This window comes from Thalassophryne amazonica, chromosome 8 (genome assembly GCF_902500255.1).
Source record: "Thalassophryne amazonica chromosome 8, fThaAma1.1, whole genome shotgun sequence".
Taxonomy (NCBI): Eukaryota; Metazoa; Chordata; class Actinopteri; order Batrachoidiformes; family Batrachoididae; genus Thalassophryne; species Thalassophryne amazonica.
Window position 1 is genome coordinate 43,086,717 of NC_047110.1, and position 27,504 is coordinate 43,114,220.

The window sequence follows — 27,504 nt, forward strand, 5'->3', positions numbered from 1 at the left end:
GACATAATGGACTTTGAACACAGATATCGGGGATCTTACAATGAAAACATGATGGCGGACTACATTTGGGGTCTGATAAGGGAAAGTGATTCGTTGCACATTCGCAAATCAAGGAAAACTGTTCATTTTTATCTTTGTAAAATTGTTTTCAAATGTTTGAAAATAAACCTTGCCGCAGTTATGTTCTGTACTTTAGTTTTATTGTGAAAAAGTCAGAAAATTGTTAAAAATAGCTGTTTTGAGGGGATAAAATTGCTGTGCAGCCCAAAAAAACAAAGTTTGGCATGAAAAATGGGCCTTTTCTATTGTTTTGCAAGAAATGTAGTTGGAAAAAGACACTTATTTGCCAGGAACAAAAATCGTGTTATGCAGTAACAAATAATCACTTTTAGTGTTTTCTTTAGACAAGTCAGGGGATAGATACATGAACATTTCCAAGGTACTGAATAAGTCTTGAACTTCTGTTCCATCAGTTATTAAATACAAAGAGTATGGTGCTGTATAGGAAATCTGTCTGGAGGAGTCAGTTCTCAGAAACTGAGTATGTAAGGAGACTAGTGAGGGAAACCACTGACACCTGTAGTTGTGATTGTAGAAACTGTGTAGTGCTGTAAAAGCAAGATTTTTGTTAATTAAATTTGAAATAATTTAATTTAATTAAAGATAGTCTGCACAACCAGCACAATTTGAGTTTCATTTCACCTCCACTGTGATGTTGTAGAGGCAAAATGACAAAAATGGTGTCACTATCCAAGTGCTTATGGACACGATTGTATAATTAGTTATCAAAACTTAATGCATACAAATACAAGAGAAAGTTGAACTTTTTTAGTCAGCTCAATTAACCTATTTTAAATAAATTCCAGAGTGCAGTTTGTTTTTCTGTTTAAAAAAAATTGGAATAACTGTTCTGATAGCATTAAATGATCTGGTACTTTAGTTGGCTTAAAAAGACTTCATAAAAATAATATAATTACTTGTTACAGTATGAAGAGTTAGGTTAACTGTAAGCCAGAGCGTGTATCTTGAAAAATATACAACAGATTGGCAAATATATTGATCCACTAGAAGCACTCAGAGAGTGCAAACCTCCGCCATGGCCATGAGTTCACTGACGCCATAACATCTACACGCCGTGGAATCATTGAACCTAAAAAAGTCTAACAATGATGTTTGCTCAGTAGTAAAAAAAAAATTTAATCTGCTGTGACTGGATAGCATGTATCCTTAGCGCTTGGCATCACAGTTTATTGCAACTTGCACCTTTCCCAGAAGCTACTGTCATCTGAGCACTGATATTAATATTACATGTGCTTATAGACAAAAACAAATAAAAGACAAAACTCAATTTATTATTCAACTAAACTGCAAATATATGAATTTTTTAACATTTATGAAACACTTGTCTAAAGGCCATAGGGTCACTGACCCTAAAGAGATTCCCTCCTTGGCACAGTGATCTATTTCTTTTTGTCTCTTTCTCTAAAATGGTATATAATAATCATTAGATTATTAATATATAAACAAAACTAAATTTAAGAAATATTACAATTTGAAAACAAATGCACCCGAACGTGATGACAGCTGCAACTGCTTAATGCTAACTTTTAACATTGAAAATGCCATAGACATGCTAACACGTTAGCATCTGGATCGTGATCTGGATCACCACTAAAATTTAATCACTTGTTCCTCTTGTCATTTCCAACGACTCCACAAAATTTTATCAAAATCCGTTCAAAACCTTTTGAGTTATCCTGCTGACAAACAGACAGACAAACAAACAAACGCAACCAAAAACATAACCTCCTTGGTGGAGGTAATAATAATAATGTGTAGGCACTGACTTGTAGCTGCCTGAAAGTCACCCCGCCTGTGTCCGGTTACAGTCCTCTTCATGACTTACACCAGTACACACAGTCAACCTGAGTTGCTTTTTGTCTACAAATGTAATATGGCCGATGGAGGATTATCATCAATTTCCTTGCTGGAAGTCATTGAGGTAGTGAAACACCTCCGCAGTGGCATGGCCCGGGGGTTGATGAAATCCCATTCAACTGTGACATAAACAACGGGAGGTGGGTGGTTTAGTGGTTAAGTGTTGGGTTTGAGACCAGAGGATCCTCTGTTCAAATCCCAGCCAGACCAGACAATCACTAAGGGTCCTTGGGCAAGGTCCTTAATGCCCAAGTTGCTCCCGGTGTGTAGTGAGTACCTTGCATTCCAGCACCTGTGTGTGTGTGTGTGTGTGTGTGTGTGTGTGTGTGTGTGTGTGTGTGTGTGTGTGTGTGTGTGTGTGTGTGTGTGTGTGTGTGTGTGTGTGTGAGAATGTGAGGCATCGTAAAGCACTTTGAGCTTCTGATTCGGATGGAGGGTGTGGGCAGAAGCACAAGCTTATAAATCCCCACCCCGTACATCAGTTTCTGTGTACAAACAAAAAATAAACACGAAAAACAATTACAGTCAGCAATGTAACGCAGTGAAACAAACAATGTAATACAACAGACAAACAAAAAATAGCCACACAGGCAATTTACTTAATTACGCACACTATAAGTCAATATATTATTTTTATACAGTCTTTTAAAACAAGCCACTGTACTAGATACTTTAATACAATCTAAACAGTCATTCCACACTCTAACAGCCTTTACGGAAATGCAATGACTTTTTTTCGGACCATTCTCTATAAACCATAGAGATGGTTGGAAATCCCAGTAGATCAGCAATTTCTGACATACAGCGAGGAAAGTATTTGAACACCCGGCGGTTTTGCAAGTTCTCCCACTTAGAAATCATGGAAGGGTCTGAAATTTTCATCTTAGGTGCATGTCCACTGTGGGAGACATAATCTAAAAAAAAAAAATATCCGGAAATCACAATGTATGATTTTTAAAAAAAAATAATTTATTTGTATGTTATTGCTGCAAATAAGTCTTTTAACACCTACCAACCAGCAAGAATTCTGACTCACACAGACCTGTTAATTTTTCTTTAAGAAGCCCTCTTATTCTGCACTCTTTACCTGTATTAATTGCACCTGTTTGAACTTAACTGTATAAAAGACACCTGTTCACACACTCAATCACACTCCAACCTGTCCACCATAGCCAAGACCAAAGAGCTGTCTGAGGACACCAGGGACAAAACTGTAGACCTGCACAAGGCTGGGATGGACTACAGGACAACAGGCAAGCAGCTTGGTAGAAGACAACTGTTATGATTATTTATTAGAAAGTGGAAGAAACACAAGATGACTGTCAATCTCCCTCGGTCTGGGATTCCATGCAAGATCTCACTTTGTGGGGTAAGGATGATTCTGAGAAAGCTCAGAACTACACAGGAGCACCTACCAGCACGGCCCCCCTGCTCAAGCCAGCACATGTCCAGGCTTGTTTGAAGTTCACCAGTAACCATCTGGATGATCCAGAGGAGGCATGGGAGAAGGTCATGTGGTCAGATGAGACCAGAATAGAGCTTTTTGGAATAAACTCCACTTACTATGTTTAGAGGATGAGAACAACCCCAAGGAAACCATCCCAACCGTGAAGCATGGGGGTGGAAACATCATCCTCTGGGGGTGCTCTTCTGCAAAGGGGACATGCCGACTGCGACGTATTGAAGGGAGGATGGATGGGGTCATGTATTGCGAGATTTTGGCAAACAACCTCCTTCCCTCAGTAGGAGCATTGAAGATGGGTCATGGCTGGGTCTTCCAGCATGACAATGACCCCAAACACACAGCCAGGGCAACTAAGGAGGGGCTCCGTAACAAGCATTTCAAGGTCCTGGAGTGGCCTGGCCAGTCTCCAGACCTGAACTCAATAGAAAATCTTTGGAGGGAGCTGAAACCCCAAGCCTGAAAGATTTGGAGAAGATCTGTATGGAGGAGTGGACCAAAATCCCTGCTGCAGTGTGTGCAAACCTGGTGAAAAACTACAGGAAACGTTTGACCTCTGTAATTGCAAACAAAGGTTACTGTACCAAATATTAACATTGATTTTCACAGGTGTTCAAATACTTATTTGCAGCAGTAACATACAAATAAATTATTTAAAAAAATCATACATTGTGATTTCCGGATTTTTTTTTTTTTTTTTTTTTTTTTTTTTTTTTTTAGATTATGTCTCTCACAGTGGACATGCAGCTAAGATGAAAATTTCAGACCCTTCCATGATTTCTAAGTGGGAGAACTTGCAAAATTGCAGGGTGTTCAAATACTTATTTTCCTCACTGTACTCTGACCAGCTTGTCTGGCACAAACCATGCCATGTTCAAAGTCAATTAAATTCCCTTTCTTCCTCATTCTGACACCCTGAATTTCAGTACTTGTAAGTCATCTTCACCATGCCTAAATGCATTGAGTTGCTCCTATGTGACTAGCTGATTAGCTATTTGTTGTAACAGTCAGTTGAACAGTTGTACCTAATGAAGTGGCTAATGAGTGTATAGATTCCATCTTCTGTCCAATTTTGTAAAATCAGAGAAATTCAACTTCTGTTTTTTTTTTTTTTTTGTGATTTATGACATTATAACTGACAGCCAGCCTGTCAGCTAACTGCTGAATGCTTCAGAATCAAAACCAAATTGAATAAGTTCTGGAGGTTTTTATTTTTTATTTTTTAAAAAAGGTTAAATGCCCTTTTGGTACTTGTTCTTTTATTGTTTTTGTTTATAAAGCTATCGAGGAATGTATTTGACTATTTTACATTGTTGCTTGTAGGTTTGTGTCTGACTGGGTGTATAATGGTGTGTTTCAAGATGTTTATGGAGAATTCATGATCCAAGTCAATGAGGAATACCTTGACTACAGAGGTGGGATAACACACTTGCACACATTTATTTATTTTTTTCAGCCAACAGGTTCTGAATCTAGGTTTTTCATACAGACTAAGTAGCAGCAAAAATTGATTTCATTGTAGCCTGTGTGGTAAATTTGGATCTGTCATTGTGTCTGTCAAAGATATTATGTAGTTACTGGATGAAAGGCAGGGGAAAACACAGTCAGCAATTACATCTGTGGGGCCCAGAAGAAATCCATGCCTTATAAAACCATGGGGACATACAACAATGAAAGAAAATCACTTTTTGACAGTTTATACTTTTCAGTTGGTACTTTTATGTTAGTAATTTCGCATTTACTTTCAGTAGAGAATTATTTTTGTTTAGTAAATGCTCACACTCCTACACGAGTAATGAGCAGCAGCAGCAAGATACAGACTAAACTCTACCTGGCAGAAAACGTTTACCTGCTTCTTTGTGTATGGGTATAGCATTGCTCATTTTGCTGTTATAAACAGTCGTACTTTGTTGCAATATTTCTTCATTCTCAAAATATTGTGTAAATGCAAATATGCCAATACATATACTAAGGCTTTTGAAAAGCTTTACCCTGTAAAATACAGTGAGTGGATGAATAGAAAGATTGATCAATAAATGTGTCCATCTTCTCCAGTTTAATACAATAACTGACAATTCCACGCTGTTTGGTATATTAGTAAAAAGAAGGAATACAACAGCAAGCAAACCAACACCAAAGTGTTGTTTTAACTGCTAATGTTTGTGCTCTTTGATTTATTATTATTATTATTATTATTATTATTATTTCATCCTTATGATGGCCTTCTTAATTAGAGTTCTAATGACCATCTACCACATGCAATTTTGGTAGCTTTGATTCAACTCCATGAAGAAAACAAGACAATGAATTAAGGAATAACATGTTTGATTTAAATTGTTCAAGAATCAACATGAAAATTTGCACAAAATCAGTAAATATGAGACAGCTCTTATACCTTGTCCAGATGTATATCAAGACAGTCTATTCAAAGTTAGATCATGACCTCTTTGTCTATGTAAGAGTTTCATTTGTTCATCGGCTACACCTCATCAGCTATGTATAGCAGTGAGCCTGTGCACTTATCGCTTCTGATTCTTGGAGGACACGGTGCTCATGTTCTTCTCACAGTCTGTCAGACTAAAGCTATCAATGATAAGCTTTCTTGGCAAGCCGTTGGCTATCGGTAAAGAGCTCTGGAAGCCATGTGCATTCATGTTCTCATATGCTTTTAGCTGAGGATCACTGAGCTAAGCACTAACAATTTCCAAGTGTTAATTCAGGTGCTCAGAGGTTTTCCATGCTTTGTAAGCTGTAATAATAAAGAATGTAATGTGCAACAGTTATCAGAGCTTAACTGAGCAGAAAAGTACTTAAATTGTGGGTCTCAAGCTACTGTTTGACAGGCTCAAACTTGGCTTATGAAACAATTTTACACTCTGAATCTGGTCCACAGTAATTGCAGAGGATAAAAATTTACATTTTATTTTGCATTTAATAAGTTTTGGTGTAACTCCATGAAAAAAAATGAGGAAGAGGAGGAGGGCCTCTCAGTGAGCGCCTGGTGGCCGGGCTTGCCACAGAGCCTGGTCGGGCTCAGCCTGAAAAGGCAACATGGACTTTCCAGTGGTCCGTTTGTTGTTGGACGTCTGTGCTAGTCATAAGGATATGGATATGCATAAGGATATGTTCATAAGGATGAACATAAGGATGCTGATAATTGTACATGGTACCAGAGCACCCTAGGCCGAGGGTCGATGATCGATTTTGTGATCGTATCAACTGATCTGCATGTTCTGGACACTTGGGTGAAGAGAGGGGCAGAGCTGCCAACGGATCACCATTTGGTGGTGAGTTGTATCAGAGGGTGGGGGAGGACTTTGGACAGACCTGGTAAGCCCAAATGGATAGTGCGGGTGAACTGGGAACCTCTTGAGGAGCCCACTGTCTGACAGATCTTCAATACACTTTGGCGGAGCTTTTCTGGTATCCCTGTGGAGGTTGGAGGCATTGAACCAAAATGGGCAATGTTCAAAGCTTCCATTGCTGAAGCAGTAGCAGGGAATAGTGGCCTGAACATCTTAGGTGCCTCAAGATGCGGCAACCCTCGAACACCGTGGTGGACACCGGTTGTCAGGTAAGCTGTACGACTGAAGAAGGAGTCCTTCCGGGATATGTTATCTTGGAGGACTCCGGAGACACTTGCAAGGTATCGACAGGCCCGAAGGGCGGCAGCCTCTGCTGTGAGGCAAGCAAAGCAGCGGGTGTAGGAGGAGTTCGGACTTACCATGGAGAGGTACTTTCGGTTGCCGCCAAGGTGTTTCTGGCGGACTGTAAGGCACCTCAGGAAGGAACACTTTGAGAAACTCCTGCATCAGACTGGAGCACCCCCTCTATGGTAGGGACAGAGATAAAAGCTGATGGGGGATCATCATCAGTTTCCCTGGTGGAAGTCACTGATGTAGTCAAGCAACTCTGCAGTGGCAAAGCTCCGGGGGTTAACGAGAGCCATCCAGAAATGCTGAAGGCTCTGGATGTAGAGGGACTGTCTTGGATGAGGTGTCTCGTCAACACTGCGTGAAGGTCTGGGAGATTGCCTAGGGAGTGGGGTGGTGGTCCCCATTTTTAAAAGGGAGGACCAGAGAGAGTGTGTGCCAATTACAGGAGCATCACACTATTCAGCCTCTCTGGTAAAGTCTTCTCCATAGTGCTGGAAAGGAGGTTTTGGCCAATAGTTGAACCTCAGATTGAAGATGAACAATGCGGGTTTCATCCTGGCTGTGGGACAACTGACCAGCTCTTCACTCTCATAAGAATCCTGGAGGGGCTCTGAGTATGCCCATCCAGTCTACATGTGTTTTGATCGGGTACCCCAGGAAATACTGTGGGAGGTGCTGTGGGAGTATGGAGTGAGGGGGTCCCTTCTCAGGGCCATCCAATCTCTGTAATCACAAAGCAAGAGCTGGGTTCGAGTTCTCTGCAGTAAGTCTGACTCATTTTTGGTGGGGGTTGGCCTCTGCCAGGGCTGCGCCTTGTCACCAGTCCTGTTTGTGATATTCATGGACAGATTATTGAGGTGTAGTCGGAGGGAGGAGGGTCTTCTTTGTTGGGCTCAGGGTCACATCACTGATTTTGCAGATGATGTGGTCCTGCTGGCTTCATCGGCCTGTGACCTCCAGCACTCACTGGATCGGTCCTCAGCCGAGTGTGAAACGGTTGGGATGAGGATCGGTACATCTAAATCTGAGGCCATGGTTCTCAGTAGAAAACCGATGGATTGCCTACTCCGGGTAGTGAATATGGTCTTGCCCCAAGTGAAGGAGTTCAAGTACCTTGGGGGCTTGCTCACAAGTGAGGGGACAATGGAGCGTGAGATTGGCCATGGAATCAGCGCAGTAGGGATGGTGTTGCATTCACTCTTCTGTACTGTTGTGATGAAAAGGGAGCTGAGCCAAAAGGCGAAGCTCTCGAGCTACTTCATTCCTACTCTCACCTGTGGTCATGAGGTTTGGGTCATGACCGAAAGAACTAGATCGCGGGTACAAGCAGCCAAAATGGGTTTCCTCAGTAGGGTGGCTGGTGTCTTCCTTAGAGATAAAGTGAGAAGCTTGGTCATCGATGAGGAGCTTGGAGTAGAGCCACTGCTACTTCTCGTTGAAAGCAGCCAGCTGAGGTGGTTCAGGCATCTGGTAGGGATGCCCCCTGGGCACCTCCCTAGGGAGGTGTTCGAGGCATGTGCAGCTGGCAGGAGACCCCAGGGAAGACCCAGGACTAGGTGGAGAGATTATATCTCCACACTGGCCTGGGAACACCTCATCAGAGTTGGTTAATCTGGCCTGGGAAAGGGAAGTTTGGGGTCCCCTGCTGGAGCTGTTTCCTCCGTCCTGGTCCTGGATAAGTAGAGGAGATGAGAAGAGATGAAGTTTTGTGTAAGCCAACATAAACATATTATTTATGGGATTAACAGCACTCTGTCGCCAGACACCAAAATGTTTTTCTAAATGTTAAAGGCAGGACGTGGACCTTAGACAACTGAACAGTTATTTTTGTTGTGTTGTTTTTTTTATTTCACTGCCACAATACAGTATCTGACAAATAATGCATTTCAAACACAATTACATTTCATACTGTACTTCTTTGTGGGGTGGGGGGCATGTACAGTTGGTACTTTGAGAAGACAAGCTAGGTTTTGGTTCCAAACAATTTGTGTTTCAGACTTTTGTTCTAAATTGTGTGGCAACAACTTAGCGAAGTTTTTGAATTTCTGCAGACAAGCACTTCTGGGTTCAAGGCTACACTCTGATCTCGAAGGATGCGGAGGATTGTGTGCCCCTGTTCCTGAGACATATTGCCAATGATGTGTATGTCTGTGGCAAAACCATCAACCTGCTCAGGATATGCAGTCCACAGGTTTGTTTTAGCTAACCTTCATGTACACTAGTGATTCTGTTTCTGAATAGGTAGCACAGTTAAAGATTTTATATTCAAATATACGTGGGATTTTTTTTTTTTCAGTACAAAATATTTCTAAAGTTGTTTAAATTGCAGAACATTTGAATGCTTTTTCTTGCTAGCAGTAATATTTTAAATATGGGTTGACCGATATGGATTTTTAAGGGCCGATATCGATTATTTACTATTTTTGGAGGCCTATGCCAATATTTTCCTGCAGTAAACTGTGCCAAAAAATGTGTCAAAATTTAGTATAACCCAGGCTTAACACAAAACTTTCTTTAAATGTTTTGCAGCATGTTTAATTCACAGAACATTTCAACATGACCTTAGCACAAAAAGTGCAAGGAGCTATAAATAACATTATTATGAAGTTAAACAAATACATAGATATAGTCGACACAGCTCCAATCTGCACACTACTATCTTCTGTGCCAGTCTGTGGGACAGCAGGCTTCAGTACTGACAGGCTGAACTTCTGTAACACAAATTTCCCTTCCTGGCACATAGACTACACTGTCACCATAGTGGATTTCCAGCACTAATTTCTCTGCTAGGCTAATGGATTTCACACCCACATTAATAGTAGGCCCTGGAGGTTTCTAATCACCTGCTCCGTGGCCTGCTGTGGAGTCCTAATGTTACCTTCCCTGCAGAACTTATGTTCACTGATAAGATGGCGGCGCTATCCCCAGTAGGGTGAAGGCTGTCTGGCATCAGTAAGCCACGGTGTCCCCAGAAAGAGGACCTGTTATCAATAAAACTAAAACCTTGCTGTCTACAAAACTGCACCAGCCACTATTCAACGATGTCAACGTGCTAAACACCTCATCATTAGACCAAGAGGGGAGAGTCCAGACAGTGTTAATTGATAGAGACACCTCTTTCTAGTGATGTCACAAGTCCTCCCTATATACATTTCTGTCACCGTCGATTGTCGCATCCTAATATCATTGTTGGACATGAATGTGCCATCATGCAGGTTAAGTGTAACCTGCATGTCTTTCGAAGTGGGAGGAAGCTGGAACATCCGAAGGGAATCCGTTTCAGCAATACTCAAATTCCACACAGAAAGTACCGGGTGCCAGGAGCCGGGGGCCAGGAGCCCCCAGTCCTTTCTGCTGTAAGGCAATGGTACTAACCACTAAGCCAGCATTCTGCCCAAAATCTATTCTGTGCTCAGTAATTATTAGTATTAGTAAGTATTATTCACATAAATGCACAATAATGTCTCCACTCTGACACTCTAAATTTTATGCACAGTGTACGCACTCAAGTCAGCACAGTGCATGATCTAATTAAACATACAAACGATACTAATTTGTCAAATCATGCAAATAATTTGTATTTTGTGTGCACAAAGTAGTGTCTTGTGGTGCCTCTCTCATACATATGCACACTCGCACTCTGTACATCTGCAGCACAGACAGGGCCAAGCTGCTACACACATCCTGTGCTCTGTTCCTCTGCTACACTGAACAGAGATGAGCACATACCGGCACACATTCTCTGGGTCTATGAACTTCATCTATTCATTCATGATACAGCACGATCACACTGTATTGTCATCTATATATTACAACCCCTGGCAAAAATTATGGAATCACCGGCCTCAGAGGATGTTAATTCAGTTGTTTAATTTTGTAGAAAAAAAGAAGATCACAGACATGACACAAAACTAAAGTCATTTCAAATGGCAACTTTCTGGCTTTAAGAAACACTATAAGAAATCAAGAAAAAAAGATTGTGGCAGTCAGTAAGGGTTACTTTTTTAGACCAAGCAGAGGAAAAAAATATGGAATCACCCTGTAAATTTTCATCCCCCAAATTAACACCTGCATCAAATCAGATCTGCTCATTGACATTGACCCTATGCCGTGACATTGACCCTATGTGTCTTTTTGCAAGGAATGTTTTTGCAGTTTTTGCTCTATGGCAAGATGCATTATCATCTTGAAAAATGATTTCATCATCCCCAAACATCCTTTCAATTGTCCAAAATATCAACATAAACTTGTGCATTTATTGATGATGTAATGACAGCCATCTCCCTAGTGCCTTTACCTGACATGCAGCCCCATATCATCAATGACTGTGGAAATTTACATGTTCTCTTCAGGCAGTCATCTTTATAAATCTCATTGGAAAGGCACCAAACAAAAGTTCCAGCATCATCACCTTGCCCAATGCAGATTCGAGATTCATCACTGAATATGACTTTCATCCAGTCATCCACAGTCCACAATTGCTTTTCCTTAGCCCATTGTAACCTTGTTTTTTTCTGTTTAGGTGTTAATGATGCCTTTTGTTTAGCTTTTCTGTATGTAAATTCCATTTCCTTTAGGCGGTTTCTTACAGTTTGGTCACAGACGTTGACTCCAGTTTCCTCCCATTCGTTCCTCATGTGTTTTGTTGTACATTTTTCGATTTTTGAGACATATTGCTTTAAGTTTTCTGTCTTGACGCTTTGATGTCTTCCTTGGTCTACCAGTATGTTTGCCTTTAACAACCTTCCCATGTTGTTTGTATTTGGTCCAGAGTTTAGACACAGCTGACTGTGAACAACCAACATCTTTTGCAACATTGCGTGATGATTTACTCTCTTTTAAGAGTTTGATAATCCTCTCCTTTGTTTCAATTGACATCTCTCGTGTTGGAGCCATGATTCATGTCAGTCCACTTGGTGCAACAGCTCTCCAAGGTGTGTTCACTCCTTTTTAGATGCAGACTAACGAGCAGATCTGATATGATGCAGGTGTTAGTTTTGGGGATGAAAATTTACAGGGTGATTCCATAATTTTTTCCTCAGAATTGAGTGATTCCATATTTTTTTCCTCTGCTTGGTCTAAAAAAGTAACCGTTACTGACTGCCACAATCTTTTTTTCTTGATTTCTTACAGTGTTTCTTAAAGCCAGAAAGTTGCCATTTGAAATGATTTTAGTTTTGTGTCATGTCTGTGATCTGCTTTTTTTCTACAAAATTAAACAACTGAATGAACATCCTCCGAGGCCGGTGATTCCATAATTTTTGCCAGGGGTTGTAAAAGCCAAGTGGCTTCTGGGTACGTGTATCCGTGTGTATGACTTTGATCATGGACAAACTGGGGAGAGTTGACATTTGCCATTTGGTATGCTAATGTATTTTGGGTCAAGGATGAACGCTGTCAAAACGAAACTAACGAAAAATGAATGTCACAAATTGCTCTGTGAAAATTAATGATGACAACATACTCGCAATGCAACTTAGTACACCTTAACTGAAGTGACATGAACTATACAGTGGCATGGCTAAAATCCTTCTCTATAACCTGTGCATAGAATGGGTTAGTAATATATAAGGCTGACTGTGTTGTGTGTTTCTGCATGTATGCTTTCAACCTGAGGGCCCCAGTGACCTCCCCCTTGGTGCCCCCAGTCATCATAGCAAGTTTGGTGTGGATTACTTAATTACTGTGGCTGTGTATAGCGAACACACAAGCACATGGTCAGCTTTATATATTAGAAGATAAACACTACCCAATCTACAGCCTGTGGATCCCCACGGGCAAAGCGCTAGTATAGTTTATGGTCAAACATAAAAATTTACAGTTTCCAATTCTTTGGAGAATTTCTACTGCTTTAGCTAACAATATGATATGGCCCATCCATAGATCACAGGTGTCAGGTTATATACTGCTATACTTTTACTCCAGAGACTTTTTTCGCCCTCACTTTTGTGTTTACGCATAAAGTCGTAATAATAAATTTGTGTTTTTTAGGTTCTGACTAAAAGGAATTAAATCAGTCCGTTTTCAGGCAGAGGAAAATGTCTTTGTCTGAAGGATGTCTGTTTTAGTCACACAAGCTAACTTTAATTCCTCTGTCTCTCCTCAGCACTACATTTGTTGGTCTGAGCTCCCAGTGCCCCGCATTGCTGTCACCTTCTCCCTGCGTGAGGTGGAGGAAATTGAGAAGGACTGTGCAGTTTATCGAGGACGCATGGAGATGATTGCTAAATACAGCGCCATCAGCAGGGAAGCGCAAGTACTGAGAAACCCATTAATTATTCCAGTTACATCATATATTTTAGTTCTTGGTCTTTTTTCTTATTTTCTTTTGAAGTCTGAGCTTGTGATGATAGTTTTACAGAAGAATTATGTGAAGAGATGATGAAAGGATTTTCTTCAACTATATGTAGGTCATATTAACACACTACATTCATCTTTATGTAGTAATACATGTGACTGTGCAAATCTTTTAGGCACCTTTGAGTTTTATTCATTTTAATGTTTTTTTTCATAATAAGATTTAATTCAGTTGTTAAGTGACAGCTGGAGACATTTGTATACACCTTGGGTAAAACCATTCAGTCTCAGTTACTGACCTACTGACATCTGTACTTGTTTCATTTTATTAAACATCTTAAGTCACTTAGAATATCTATTTTATTTCCATATGGAGTTATACAGAATCTTTATTAGATCTATTTATTTTAATACTTATTCAAGATTATTAGGCAGTCAACATTTACATACACCAAGATGAATACCTCTTCAAATAGTAATAAAGATTGTATATTATCAGGTATTGATGGAAAGTTTTCTAAAAACATTTGAATGACTATTTGAGGTTCATTTGAGACCCTGTATTCAAGGGCATACATGTAGAACTCGTGCCTTCCTGCCAAGGCTTTCAGAAAACAATTTTGGATCTCCAAAAGTGAGGGTCTTAGGACCCATGTGAGAACTATTGTGGTAACACAAGCAACTGTACTATATATTACAAATATAAGAAGGTTGAGAGTCTCAGTGAATATTGGTAAGATTTTATCGATATCGATACCATTATCTATTCCGCTTATCAGTCCGATTCCTTATTGATTCCCTTATCGATACCGCTTGTGAATTTTCTGTGTACTAAAAGTAGGCTTTACAGGTTTTCTATGTCAGTAAAGAAATATGAAATTGGTCACTGGCTCAATAAACTCTGGACATAAATAAACTCTATATGGTGGATGCTTGATCTCTGGACATAAATAGAAATAAGCAAAATCTGTAGTTTTTGTCAAAAGCATTTTCTTTCAGACATTATTGGCATGAATGTCTTTCCATACATATGAGCTGAGATCTTGCAGCTGGCTGTGCTGCATGTCAGGATGTAATTCATAAAGCATGCAGGACGTCTCATTTTGGCAGGGAAAAAAACGTTTTAGTCAATTGTAGTTTATTGTCTGTATTACAGCGTTTGGAAAGAGGCATCATTTTATTTTATTTAAAGAGGCAGTTTGTTTTGAAGTTATTAATTCTGACCGGACTCTGTTTCGGTAGAGAGCTGTGCAGCATTTTGAGCTGTGCCAACAGAATGGAGGGCGATTCTTGTTTCTTGACTGCAACAAGACACCAGTTAGTGACATATTTGAATGGCTTTGAGAAGGGTTAAGAAGTGGACTTGCTGCTTCTGAAGAGCAGTGAATCAAAGAACGAACGGGCCAGCAGATTGAAGCACTGCTTCATTGGTTCACGCTTCAAAATGGAGTCATGCTGGAGAAGCAGTTGATTACAGAGCCGCTGCAGGGTCTGTAATCAACGTAGAGAAATGATCATTTTCCCGACAAACACCATCAAAAACAACGGCCGCTCTGAAGGCCCAATAAGGGAATCGTTAAGCAAAAAGACTGTTGATATCGTTGGATCGAGTCATTTCTTAACGATACCCGAAAAGGACAGGTTCTCGATACCCAACCCTAGTCCTTAGCAGCGGCATCAGACGCTCAAAACGCTTTACAATTATGCCTCACATTCACCCATTTACACAAACACTTGCACACCAATGTCAGGGTGCTGCCATGAAAGGCGCTCACTACTCACAAGGAGCAACTGGGGATTAAGGACCTTGCCCAAGGATCCTTGGTTATTTTCTGATTATGCTGGGGTTTGAACAGAGAATCCTCTGGTCTCAAGCCCTATGCATAACCACTAGACCATCACCTCCCCTTCCACAAGCTGCTTATTCTGCTCAGCTGATTCAGACTTTTCTGGCCAAACACAACATTCCTGTGATTCATCAGGCTTCTTACTCTCCTGATATTGCTCTCTCAGATTTTTAGCTGTTCAAAATGGCACTAAAAGGAACTCTATTTGAGTTGCAAGAACACAACATGTGGAATGTGACGGCCCAGCTGGACACCATTCCAAAGAGAACTTCTAGAAATGCTTCCATCAATGACAGAACCACTTGGATAATCGTCTGTGAGAGAGAGTCTGGAGCCTGATGAATCGCAGGAGTGTTGCGTTTGGCGGGGATACCTAAATCAGTGGCTGTGAGACTTCCTGAAGGCAGATTCTTCTTCGCCACTGTCAGTGGCTTCAGCACAAATTTCACTGACGCACTTCGCATCCCAAAATCCTCTATCAAAATGGAATGTACTGAACCAGTGCTTTTCCACCTCCTCCACAAATTCTTGTCCACGACGGTCATCCATGACCAATAATGGGAATAATGCCGTTACAAATGGCATTATTTTTTTCAGTAATGGGTAATCTAAATAATTACTGTTTTCATCATTACAACGCCGTTATCTTTACTGACAATAAAATGCAGGTAGTTATTGTAATTAAGTTCATTGAAGCAGTTTCTTCTTCAATACATCAGAGGGAGTTTTTCCTTACCACTGTCGCCTGTGTGCTTGCTCTGGGGGTTGGTAATGTGTATATATGCAGGGGTGCACATAACTTTTTCAGAGAGTTACTCAGGTGAGTACCAGGAGATGGTGTTTGGTACTCACTCCATATGTAGCGTGGTCTTAAGTGCAGTCTTCTTCTCTGTCCTCCTCACTGTTGCCTCCACTGACCTCTGCTTCAGCATCCTGCATGGTAGATGATGAAGATGCTGCAGATGCATCTCCCCGTCCTTGGTTGAGCCTCCGATTAGCTGTCTCCATCCATAGGTCAACAACTTGCTTTGGGTCAAATGTCTCTGTGGTCTGCTTTGACAGGTGTATGTGCATCAGGGCTGAGAGACAAGCATGTGACAGATGAAATCTGTACTTGGTTTTTATTATGTTGAGATGTGAGAATCCCCTCTCACAAGCTGCACTGCTTAAAGGCAGTGTAAGAGACAGCTTAACCACCTTGTTGATGTTGGAGTAAGCATCTGGGTTACTTGTATTTATTATTTGGACCAAGTCATATACAGAAGAGGCTCCCAGGCACTTTCCTGCCATACATATATACATATATAATACAACCCCTGGCAAAAATTATGGAATCACCGGCCTCGGAGGATGTTCATTCAGTTGTGTAATTTTGTAGAAAAAAAACAGATCACAGACATGACACAAAACTAAAGTCATTTCAAATGGCAACTTTCTGGCTTTAAGAAACACTATAAGAAATCAAGAAAAAAAATTGTGGCAGTCAGTAACGGTTACCTTTTTTAGACCAAGCAGAGGGAAAAAAATATGGACTCACTCAATTCTGAGGAATAAATTATGGAATCACCCTGTAAAACTAACACCTGCATCAAATCAGATCTGCTCATTAGTCTGCATCTAAAAAGGAGTGATCACACCTTGGAGAGCTGTTGCACCAAGTGGACTGACATGAATCATGGCTCCAACACGAGAGATGTAAATTGAAACAAGGGAGAGGATTATCAAACTCTTAAAAGAGGGTTAATCATCACACAATGTTGCAAAAGATGTCTAAACTCTGGACCAAATACAAACAACATGGGAAGGTTGTTAAAGGCAAACAAACAAATGAGGAACGAATGGGAGGAAACTGGAGTCAACGTCTGTGACCGAACTGTAAGAAATCGCCTAAAGGAAATGGGATTTACATACAGAAAGCTAAACGAAAGCCATCATTAACACCTAAACAGAAAAAAACAAGGTTACAATGGGCTAAGGAAAAGCAGTCGTGGACTGTGGATGACTGGATGAAAGTCATATTCAGTGATGAATCTCGAATCTGCATTGGGCAAGGTGATGATGCTGGAACTTTTGTTTGGTGCCGTTCCAATGAGATTTATAAAGATGACTGCCTGAAGAGAACATGTAAATTTCCACAGTCATTGATGATATGGGGCTGCATGTCAGGTAAAGGCACTGGGGAGATGGCTGTCATTACATCATCAATAAATGCACAAGTTTACGTTGATATTTTGGACACTTTTCTTATCCCATCAATTGAAAGGATGTTTGGGGATGATGAAATCATTTTTCAAGATGATAATGCATCTTGCCATAGAGCAAAAACTGTGAAAACATTCCTTGCAAAAAGACACATAGGGTCAATGTCATGGCCTGCAAATAGTCCGGATCTTAATTCAGTTGAAAATCTTTGGTGGAAGTTGAAGAAAATGGTCCATGACAAGGCTCCAACCTGCGAAGCTGATCTGGCAACAGCAATCAGAGAAAGTTGGAGACAGATTGATGAAGAGTACTGTTGTCACTCATTAAGTCCATGCCTCAGAGACTGCAAGCTGTTATAAAAGCCAGAGGTGGTGCAACAAAATACTAGTCATGTGTTGGAGCGTTCTTTTGTTTTTCATGATTCCATAATGTTTTCCTCAGAATTGAGTGATTCCATATTTTTTTCCCTCTGCTTGGTCTACAAAAGTAACCGTTACTGACTGCCACAATTTTTTTTTTTTTACTGATTTCTTATAGTGTTTTTAAAGCCAGAAAGTTGCCATTTGAAATGACTTTAGTTTTGTGTCATGTCTGTGATCTGCTTTTTTTGTACAAAATTAAACAACTGAATGAACATCCTCCGAGGCCGGTGATTCCATAATTTTTGCCAGGGGTTGTATATGTATGTATGTATGTATGTATGTATGTATATATGGGGTGGGCATTTATAAGCTTTGCTTCTGCTCACCCCCTTTTTGGTCACACATGTCACTGTGGAATTGTCTTGTGTATCAGTTTTTGTTATTCTCGAGTTTGTGTGCCAAAATAAGTTCAAGTTCAAAAAAAGTTTTCACCTCTCTTAAGGTGCCCTGACACTTGCACGACTTTGATTTGCGCACTTGAACGCAGTCTGCCGTGCAGGAGAGTAAACTCGTCTCAAACTCGTTGTAAACCTTGCATGGCTTCGTTAAACTGTGCAAAGAAAATTTTGAAATGTTCAGTATATCAAAATCTCCATCACACATTAATAACACGAACTTCACGTGAACATTGTGCAAACAATTAAAAAACACTGCACGAGTGTGAGTGATTACTTTCAGCGCATGGCATCAGAGTGCAGCTCATCTGAATGATTATAACAAGATTTTAAATCTAGCATAAACATAATTTTACAGCTACTTTTGAGAAGGAAAGAACATGCAACTGTTTAACCAAGCTATTACAATATAAACATTACAGATGCTTACCTTTTAGATGGTTCCATTCTCCATGTAGAGAGAGAGAGAGAGAGAGAGAGAGAGAGAGAGAGAGAGAGAGAGAGAGAGAGAGAGAGTCAGTGCACCTTTTTAGCCTCAGCTGAGCTGCAAACTTTTGTTTTTCTTCTTTTCTTTGGTGAGGGGGGGAGGGAGGGGCAGGACAGCCACATAAGTGATGGTGATTGGCTAAGGAAGAGTAAAGTTTCATGGTAAACCAACCAGAGGCAGAGGTGGGTTTGAGTTCACACACAAATACAAACAAAGCATTCGCTCACATCAACGACCAAGATACATACGCATCATTTGCATTTTTCAACTAGAACTAAAAACATTATTTTCCCGTCACTGAGACAAAAGGCAACAATGTACATGTGAACAGGCGTAATTTAATTTTAGATTTATTTGATTGATTGCTGAGGCCTGTTGAGGCTCAATAATTGTCAAATGTTGTAAAATGTCTATTATGTTTGATTGTTCTACTATTATAAACATAGTAATGGTAATATCTACAATAATATATTAAATTTGATAGGTGTCTTGTCTCACACTGTCCCACCGCAACATTAAAATAGTGTAGATTATTGTACAGTGTTTAGTAATAATTTATTGTATTTATTGTCCATTTAATTCATTAAACATTTGATAATCAGTTTTATTATAAATAATCTAACACACAGCTGAATTTAAAGTTCATGGGGGGGGTGTCCAAATTCATTGACATATTTGAACATTTAAAAGTAAGTTGTCCCACAGCAACACCAAACTAGTATAGATTAGTGTACAGTGTTTTCTGTTAATAATTCACATTTAACAAAAGTAAGTTGTCCCACAGCAACACCAAAATAGTGTAGATTAGTGTACAGTGTTTTCTGTTAATAATTCACATTTAACAAAAGTAAGTTGTCCCACAGCAACACCAAAATAGTGTAGGTTAGTGTACAGTGTTTTCTGTTAATATTTCATTCTATTAAGCGTCCATTTAATTCACATATTTAAGCATATTTAATATTCCGTTTTATTATAAATAATTGAACACACAGTTGAATTTAAAGTTCATTAAAGGGGGATCCAAATTCATTGGCATATTTGAGCTGCTTTTTTTTTTAAAGTAACGCAATAGTTACTCTCCCTGTTAACTAATTACTTTTATTATGGTGTAACTCAGTTACTTTTTGGGAGAATTAACTAGTAAGTTTTACTAATTACTTTTTAAAGTAACCTGCCCAACATTGTCCCTGACCAAAGTGTGTATTCTGTCAATCACTTGGTTATTTCACTTTGTGGATAGCCTCAAGTACAGTTTTTCCGTGATCTTACACAAAATGAAAATCCGACAAGGACTCATTATATAGCTTTACTCTAAGGCAGGTCTCTTCAACTCATTCCAGAAAGGGCAGACAGGGTGCAGGTTTTCTTTGCAATCGCCTACTCCACCAGGTGATTTCACTTTGAGCAGATGGAATCATTTAATCTGTGAAATCACCTGGTGGAGTAGGCGGTTGCAAAGAAAACCTGCACCCTCTCTGCCCTTTCTGGAATGAGTTGAAGAGCTCTGCTCTAAGGTTTGCTGCTCATGACTGATGTGTTCTGCGCATGAGAAGAAAATTCACACGTGCAGTAATGTTCGCTATGCCTCTACGCCAAATCACAACTCCCACTCTTCATGTGTTTCTGTGGGATAAAACAAGGTTGGATACTTTTTGGATGCTATATCGCTCTATGTATAGATAAAGAGATGTATATCCATCTGTCTCTCCATGAATATGAAATCATTGTACGAAGTGTCACCATTTAGTAAACATCTCATCTGTGAAATTATACACTAATTAATATAAAATGTCAACTTTTGTCATAAGTTGGTGCCATTGCAGCACACTGATCTCATACGGGTACAGTGATTCAACACAAATGCGGATCAATACGCTTTCACATTTAGGTTCATATTTCGGAAGAAAAAGTTATATTGAACAATTCCATTTGTACTTCCAAAGTTTCTGGGTGCAATAATGCCATCATTTGCTTCAAATAGCTGGGTTGCTGTTTCCTCTGATCACCTCACACACATAGAGCAGGCTGACCCCGCCTCCTGCACAGAGCAGGAGACGAGAGGGATACAGTCTATGGACATGAGCACTGCAACTTGCTGAAATGTCAGTGGCTTATGGAAACAAATGCATGTATGTATAATCATACTGTGCAGAGTCGTACCGTGTATTCTGCTTAGAGTTCTGTGCACCGAACTGTCACGTGTGTACTGTACAGTTCAATGCAAATACATCTATTGTGACACCCCCACCTTGTGTAATGGTTCATTTCTTTGTGGAATTAATTGCTGTAATCCTGTCCTCACAAATTCCTGGAGGGTCTGAATCAAGGAAGGAGGCCCAACGTAACACCTAGGAATTAACAAACATTTGTTTAAAAGTCTACCAGAACCACAACTCAGCAAGTGATGGAGTTGAGGCCATCATATAGAAATGTGACATCATTTTTCAATTTCAATTCAATTTCAGTTTCAATTTATTTTCCTTTATATAACGCCAAATCACAACAGAGTTGCCTCAAGGCGCTTCACACAGGTAAGGTCTAACCTTACCAACCCCCAGAGCAACAGTGGTAAGGAAATACTCCCTCTGAGGAAGAAACCTCAAGCAGACCAGACTCAAAGGGGTCACCCTCTGATTGGGCTTGTTACAAACATAAATTACAGAAATAATTCACAGAACAATTCACGAACGAATATACAAGAATTGCTGTTGGGGCACAGGACAGGAGGGTCGCCAACACAAACACAACTCCCATCTCTGGATGGAGCTGCACCTTAAACAGAGAAAAAACAGAATCAGGCATCAGAAAGACAAAAAATACTGTATAATTTGCCAGCATTAATCAACAAGAAAAACAGAAGAAATGCTAAGGTGATCGCCGGCCGCTAGCCCTAAGCTTCAATAAAAGACCCAGAATTTAGGTGAAGTTGAGGCCGCGGCATGCTCCAATTACTAATAACATGAATTAAAAGAGTAAAAAGCGTAAAACAAAACTGTACCAGTATGCTAGCCATATGAAAGGGAAAATAAGTGCGTCTTAAGTCTGGACTTGAACGTCTCTACAGAATCTGGTTGTTTTATTGACGCAGGGAGATCATTTCACAGAACAGGGGCATGATAAGAGAAAGCTCTGTGACCCGCAGACTTCTTATTCACCCTAGGGACACAAAGTAGTCCTGCACCCTGAGAATGTAAAGCCTGGGCCAGTACATAAGGTTTAATTAGGTCAGCTAGGTAGGGAGGTGCCAGTCCATGAATAATTTTCTAGGTTAGTAGCAGAACCTTAAAATCTGATCTCACTGGGACAGGAAGCCAGTGAAGAGACGCCAAAATGAGTGTAATGTGGTCGAACTTTCTGCTTCGTGTCAAAAGTCTGGCTGCAGCATTTTGAACCAATTGGAGAGCCCTAATTCTAGACTGCGGTAAACCAGAAAATAGAACATTGCATCAAATCAAATCATTGACATCATCAGTCTTTGACTGATGATGTCAGTGATTTCATGATGACGTGACTTCATCATGACCTGAAAGGTTGCTAGCCAAGGAAGAAGCCACTACTGTAAAGTCAGAATTAAAAAATATACACAAAGTACAGTTGTGCAGGAAAAAAGGAGCCTTTTTGAAAATGATGTTGTACAACAGTACAAGGGTTGTTTACAAAATACAGAAAAGAAAGCGGGGTGGGGCACCTCCATTATTTTATTGTATGTGTGCCACTCAATAATTAGCAGCACAAACACTATGCCCAAGATGAGAAAAGATTACTTATCCTATAAATGACATATTAAAAATTAATATACCAGCCAACAAGTATTTTTTTATGACGCATGACACAACACTCCCTCTGTGTTGTAATCTGAGGTTTAATTATTTTTGATAGCTTTATCGGGTACATGTGAATCCCACTCTTTGAAAAACATTATCAGTGATTATGTTGCACCTCAAGCACTGAGTGCTTCCCTCCAGGCCATTAAGAGAACACAGTTGATGTCCGAGGCCTGTGCATGACTTGACTTAATGTGACACTGTACTGTATGGTCATTAATTTGTGTAGTGCTCTCCTGAGTGACAGCGGTGACGAAAGATTGGTAAGATATAGTGTAGATGGGTCAATGTTCAATTATGATTTCTTGTCTGTCTGTTAGGCACTGCGAGCAGAGCAGGTACGCCTGGAGCTGATCAATCATGTCAGAGAGTCTGCAGCCAAGACACTGGAGCACATACGCGGTTAGTGTTGCACATAAGACTCAATTTTATCACAGATTTTTATGTTTGATCTTTTACCACATGCAAACTGATAGCTTTAGCTAAATTTAAATTTTCTCCTTTAGTTTAGCCTTTTCAACTGTGTAACTAAATGTTTGATCCACCCAGCATCATTTTAATTTAATTTTAATTTTTCTAATGATGTGTGTGTATTCACACAACTTTCTGTCAATAGCATATACAGTATCAATCAATCAATTTTATTTATATAGCGCCAAATCACAACAAACAGGTTGCCCCAAGGCGCTTTATATTGTAAGGCAAGGCCATACAATAATTACGTAAAAACCCCAACGGTCAAAACAACCCCCTGTGAGCAAGCACCTGGCGACAGTGGGAAGGAAAAACTCCCTTTTAACAGGAAGAAACCTCCAGCAGAACCAGGCTCAGGGACGGGCAGTCCTCTGCTTGGACTGGTTGGGGCTGAGGGTGAGAACCAGGAAATAGACATGCTGTGGAGGGGAGCAGAGATCAATCACTAATGATTAAATGCAGAGTGGTGCATACAGAGCAAAAAGAGAAAGAAACACTCAGTGCATCATGGGAACCCCCCAGCAGTCTAAGTCTATAGCAGCATAACTAAAGGATGGTTCAGGGTCACCTGATCCAGCCCTAACTATAAGCTTTAGCAAAAAGGAAGGTTTTAAGCCTAATCTTAAAAGTAGAGAGGGTGTCTGTCTCCCTGATCTGAATTGGGAGCTGGTTCCACAGGAGAGGAGCCTGAAAGCTGAAGGCTCTGCCTCCCATTCTACTCTTAAAAACCCTAGGAACTACAAGTAAGCCTGCAGTCTGAGAGCAAAGCACTCTATTGGGTTGATATGGTACTATGAGGTCCCTAAGATAAGATGGGACCTGATTATTCAAAACCTTATAAGTAAGAAGAAGAATTTTAAATTCTATTCTAGAATTAACAGGAAGCCAATGAAGAGAGGCCAATATGGGTGAGATATGCTCTCTCCTTCTAGTCCCCGTTAGTACTCTAGCTGCAGCATTTTGAATTAACTGAAGGCTTTTCAGGGAACTTTTAGGACAACCTGATAATAATGAATTACAATAGTCCAGCCTAGAGGAAATAAATGCATGAATTAGTTTTTCAGCATCACTCTGAGACAAGACCTTTCTAATTTTAGAGATATTGCGTAAATGCAAAAAAGCAGTCCTACATATTTGTTTAATATGCGCTTTGAATGACATATCCTGATCAAAAATGACTCCAAGATTTCTCACAGTATTACTAGAGGTCAGGGTAATGCCATCCAGAGTAAGGATCTGGTTAGACACCATGTTTCTAAGATTTGTGGGGCCAAGTACAATAACTTCAGTTTTATCTGAGTTTAAAAGCAGGAAATTAGAGGTCATCCATGTCTTTATGTCTGTAAGACAATCCTGCAGTTTAGCTAATTGGTGTGTGTCCTCTGGCTTCACGGACAGATAAAGCTGGGTATCGTCTGCGTAACAATGAAAATTTAAGCAATGCCATCTAATAATACTGCCTAAGGGAAGCATGTATAAAGTGAATAAAATTGGTCCTAGCACAGAACCTTGTGGAACTCCATAATTAACCTTAGTCTGTGAAGAAGATTCCCCATTTACATGAACAAATTGTAATCTATTAGATAAATATGATTCAAACCACCGCAGCGCAGTGCCTTTAATACCTATGGCATGCTCTAATCTCTGTAATAAAATTTTATGGTCAACAGTATCAGAAGCAGCACTGAGGTCTAACAGAACAAGCACAGAGATGAGTCCACTGTCTGAGGCCATAAGAAGATCCTTTGTAACCTTCACTAATGCTGTTTCTGTACTATGATGAATTCTAAAACCTGACTGAAACTCTTCAAATAGACCATTCCTCTGCAGATGATCAGTTAGCTGTTTTACAACTACCCTTTCAAGAATTTTTGAGAGAAAAGGAAGGTTGGAGATTGGCCTATAATTAGCTAAGATAGCTGGGTCAAGTGATGGCTTTTTAAGTAATGGTTTAATTACTGCCACCTTAAAAGCCTGTGGTACATAGCCAACTAATAAAGATAGATTGATCATATTTAAGATCGAAGCATTAAATAATGGTAGGGCTTCCTTGAGCAGCCTGGTAGGAATGGGGTCTAATAGACATGTTGATGGTTTGGATGAAGTAACTAATGAAAATAACTCAGACAGAACAATCTGAGAGAAAGAGTCTAACCAAATACCGGCATCACTGAAAGCAGTCAAAGATAACGATACATCTTTGGGATGGTTATGAGTAATTTTTTCTCTAATAGTTAAAATTTTATTAGCAAAGAAAGTCATGAAGTCATTACTAGTTAAAGTTAATGGAATACTCGGCTCAATAGAGCTCTGACTCATTGTCAGCCTGGCTACAGTGCTGAAAAGAAACCTGGGGTTGTTCTTATTTTCTTCAATTAGTGATGAGTAGTAAGATGTCCTAGCTTTACGGAGGGCTTTTTTATAGAGCAACAGACTCTTTTTCCAGGCTAAGTGAAGATCTTCTAAATTAGTGAGACGCCATTTCCTCTCCAACTTACGGGTTATCTGCTTTAAGCTGCGAGTTTGTGAGTTATACCATGGAGTCAGGCACTTCTGATTTAAAGCTCTCTTTTTCAGAGGAGCTACAGCATCCAAAGTTGTCTTCAGTGAGGATGTAAAACTATTGACGAGATAATCTATCTCACTTACAGAGTTTAAGTAGCTACTCTGCACTGTGTTGGTATATGGCATTAGAGAACATAAAGAAGGAATCATATCCTTAAACCTAGTTACAACGCTTTCTGAAAGACTTCTAGTGTAATGAAACTTATTCCCCACTGCTGGGTAGTCCATCAGAGTAAATGTAAATGTTATTAAGAAATGATCAGACAGAAGGGAGTTTTCAGGGAATACTGTTAAGTCTTCAATTTCCATACCATAAGTCAGAACAAGATCTAAGATATGATTAAAGTGGTGGGTGGACTCATTTACATTTTGAGCAAAGCCAGTTGAGTCTAATAATAGATTAAATGCAGTGTTGAGGCTGTCATTCTCAGCATCTGTGTGGATGTTAAAATCGCCCACTATAATTATCTTATCTGAGCTAAGCACTAAGTCAGACAAAAGGTCTGAAAATTCACAGAGAAACTCACAGTAACGACCAGGAGGACGATAGATAACAACAAATAAAACTGGTTTTTGGGACTTCCAATTTGGATGGACAAGACTAAGAGTCAAGCTTTCAAATGAGTTAAAGCTCTGTCTGGGTTTTTGATTAATTAATAAGCTGTAATGGAAGATTGCTGCTAATCCTCCGCCTCGGCCCGTGCTACGAGCATTCTGGCAGTTAGTGTGACTCGGGGGTGTTGACTCATTTAAACTAACATATTCATCCTGCTGTAACCAGGTTTCTGTAAGGCAGAATAAATCAATATGTTGATCCATTATTATATCATTTACCAACAGGGACTTAGACGAGAGAGACCTAATGTTTAATAGACCACATTTAACTGTTTTAGTCTGTGGTGCAGTTGAAGGTGCTATATTATTTTTTCTTTTTGAATTTTTATGCTTAAATAGATTTTTGCTGGTTATTGGTGGTCTGGGAGCAGGCACTGTCTCTACGGGCAATGGGGTAATGAGGGGATGGCAGGGGGAGAGAAGCTGCAGAGAGGTGTGTAAGACTATAACTCTGCTTCCTGGTCCCAACCCTGGATAGTCACGGTTTGGAGGATTTAAGAAAATTGGCCAGATTTGTAGAAATGAGAGCTGCTCCATCCAAAGTGGAATGGATGCCCTCTCTCCTAACAAGACCAGGTTTTCCCCAGAAGCTTTGCCAATTATCTATGAAGCCCACCTCATTTTTTTTGAGAAAAATTTTTATGAGAAAAGTGTAACAAAAATACATGACGGGGAAAGAAATAATTGTTGTCTGGACAGAAAAAAGATCAAAACACTTACCATATGTTCCGGAGTATAAGTCGCACTGGTGATTGTTAGGGGAGTTGATGGTCTAGTAGTTAAAGCGTTGGGCTGGAGACCAGAGGATCCTCAGTCCCATGCAAACATGAGGAGAACATGGAAACTCCACGCTATTTACATGAAATTTTTGCCAGATGTTGGCAACAACCCAAGTAATCCACAGGTGCAAAGAAATTAAAACAAATAAGTACAGAAATTAAATGATGTGTAATAAAATGGAATGACATGGAAAAATATTGAACATGCTCGCTCACTCACTCATCACTCATCTTCAACCGCTTATCCGGAATCAGGTCGCAGGGTCAACAGCTCTAGAAGGGGACCCCAGACTTCACTTCCCTGGGCCACATTGACCACCTCTGACTGTGGGATCCCGAGGCGTTCCCAGGCCAGTGTGGAGATATAATCTCTCCACCTAGTCCTGGGTCTTACCCGGGGTCTCCTCTCAGATGGACATGCCTGGAACACCTCCCTAGGGGAGGTGATGGTCTAGTGGTTAAGCGTTGAGCTTAAGACCAGAGGATCCTCGGTTCAAATCCAGGCCTGACCGGAAAGTAATTAAGGTGAGTGTGTAAAGTG

The 27,504-nt window shown here is 40.1% G+C and overlaps 1 protein-coding gene across 3 annotated transcripts in view; it reads left to right on the forward strand.

The window, feature by feature from the left end:
- Positions 1-27,504, forward strand: part of tubgcp6 (tubulin, gamma complex associated protein 6) — a 94,234-nt gene that overhangs the window by 22,998 nt on the left and 43,732 nt on the right. For all 3 annotated transcript variants that reach the window (XM_034176074.1, XM_034176076.1, XM_034176075.1), the window contains exons 9-12: positions 4,724-4,815; positions 9,108-9,247; positions 13,163-13,312; positions 22,851-22,932. In XM_034176074.1, the coding sequence (XP_034031965.1) occupies positions 4,724-4,815; positions 9,108-9,247; positions 13,163-13,312; positions 22,851-22,932 (464 nt within the window). The remainder of the gene's footprint in view (positions 1-4,723; positions 4,816-9,107; positions 9,248-13,162; positions 13,313-22,850; positions 22,933-27,504) is intronic.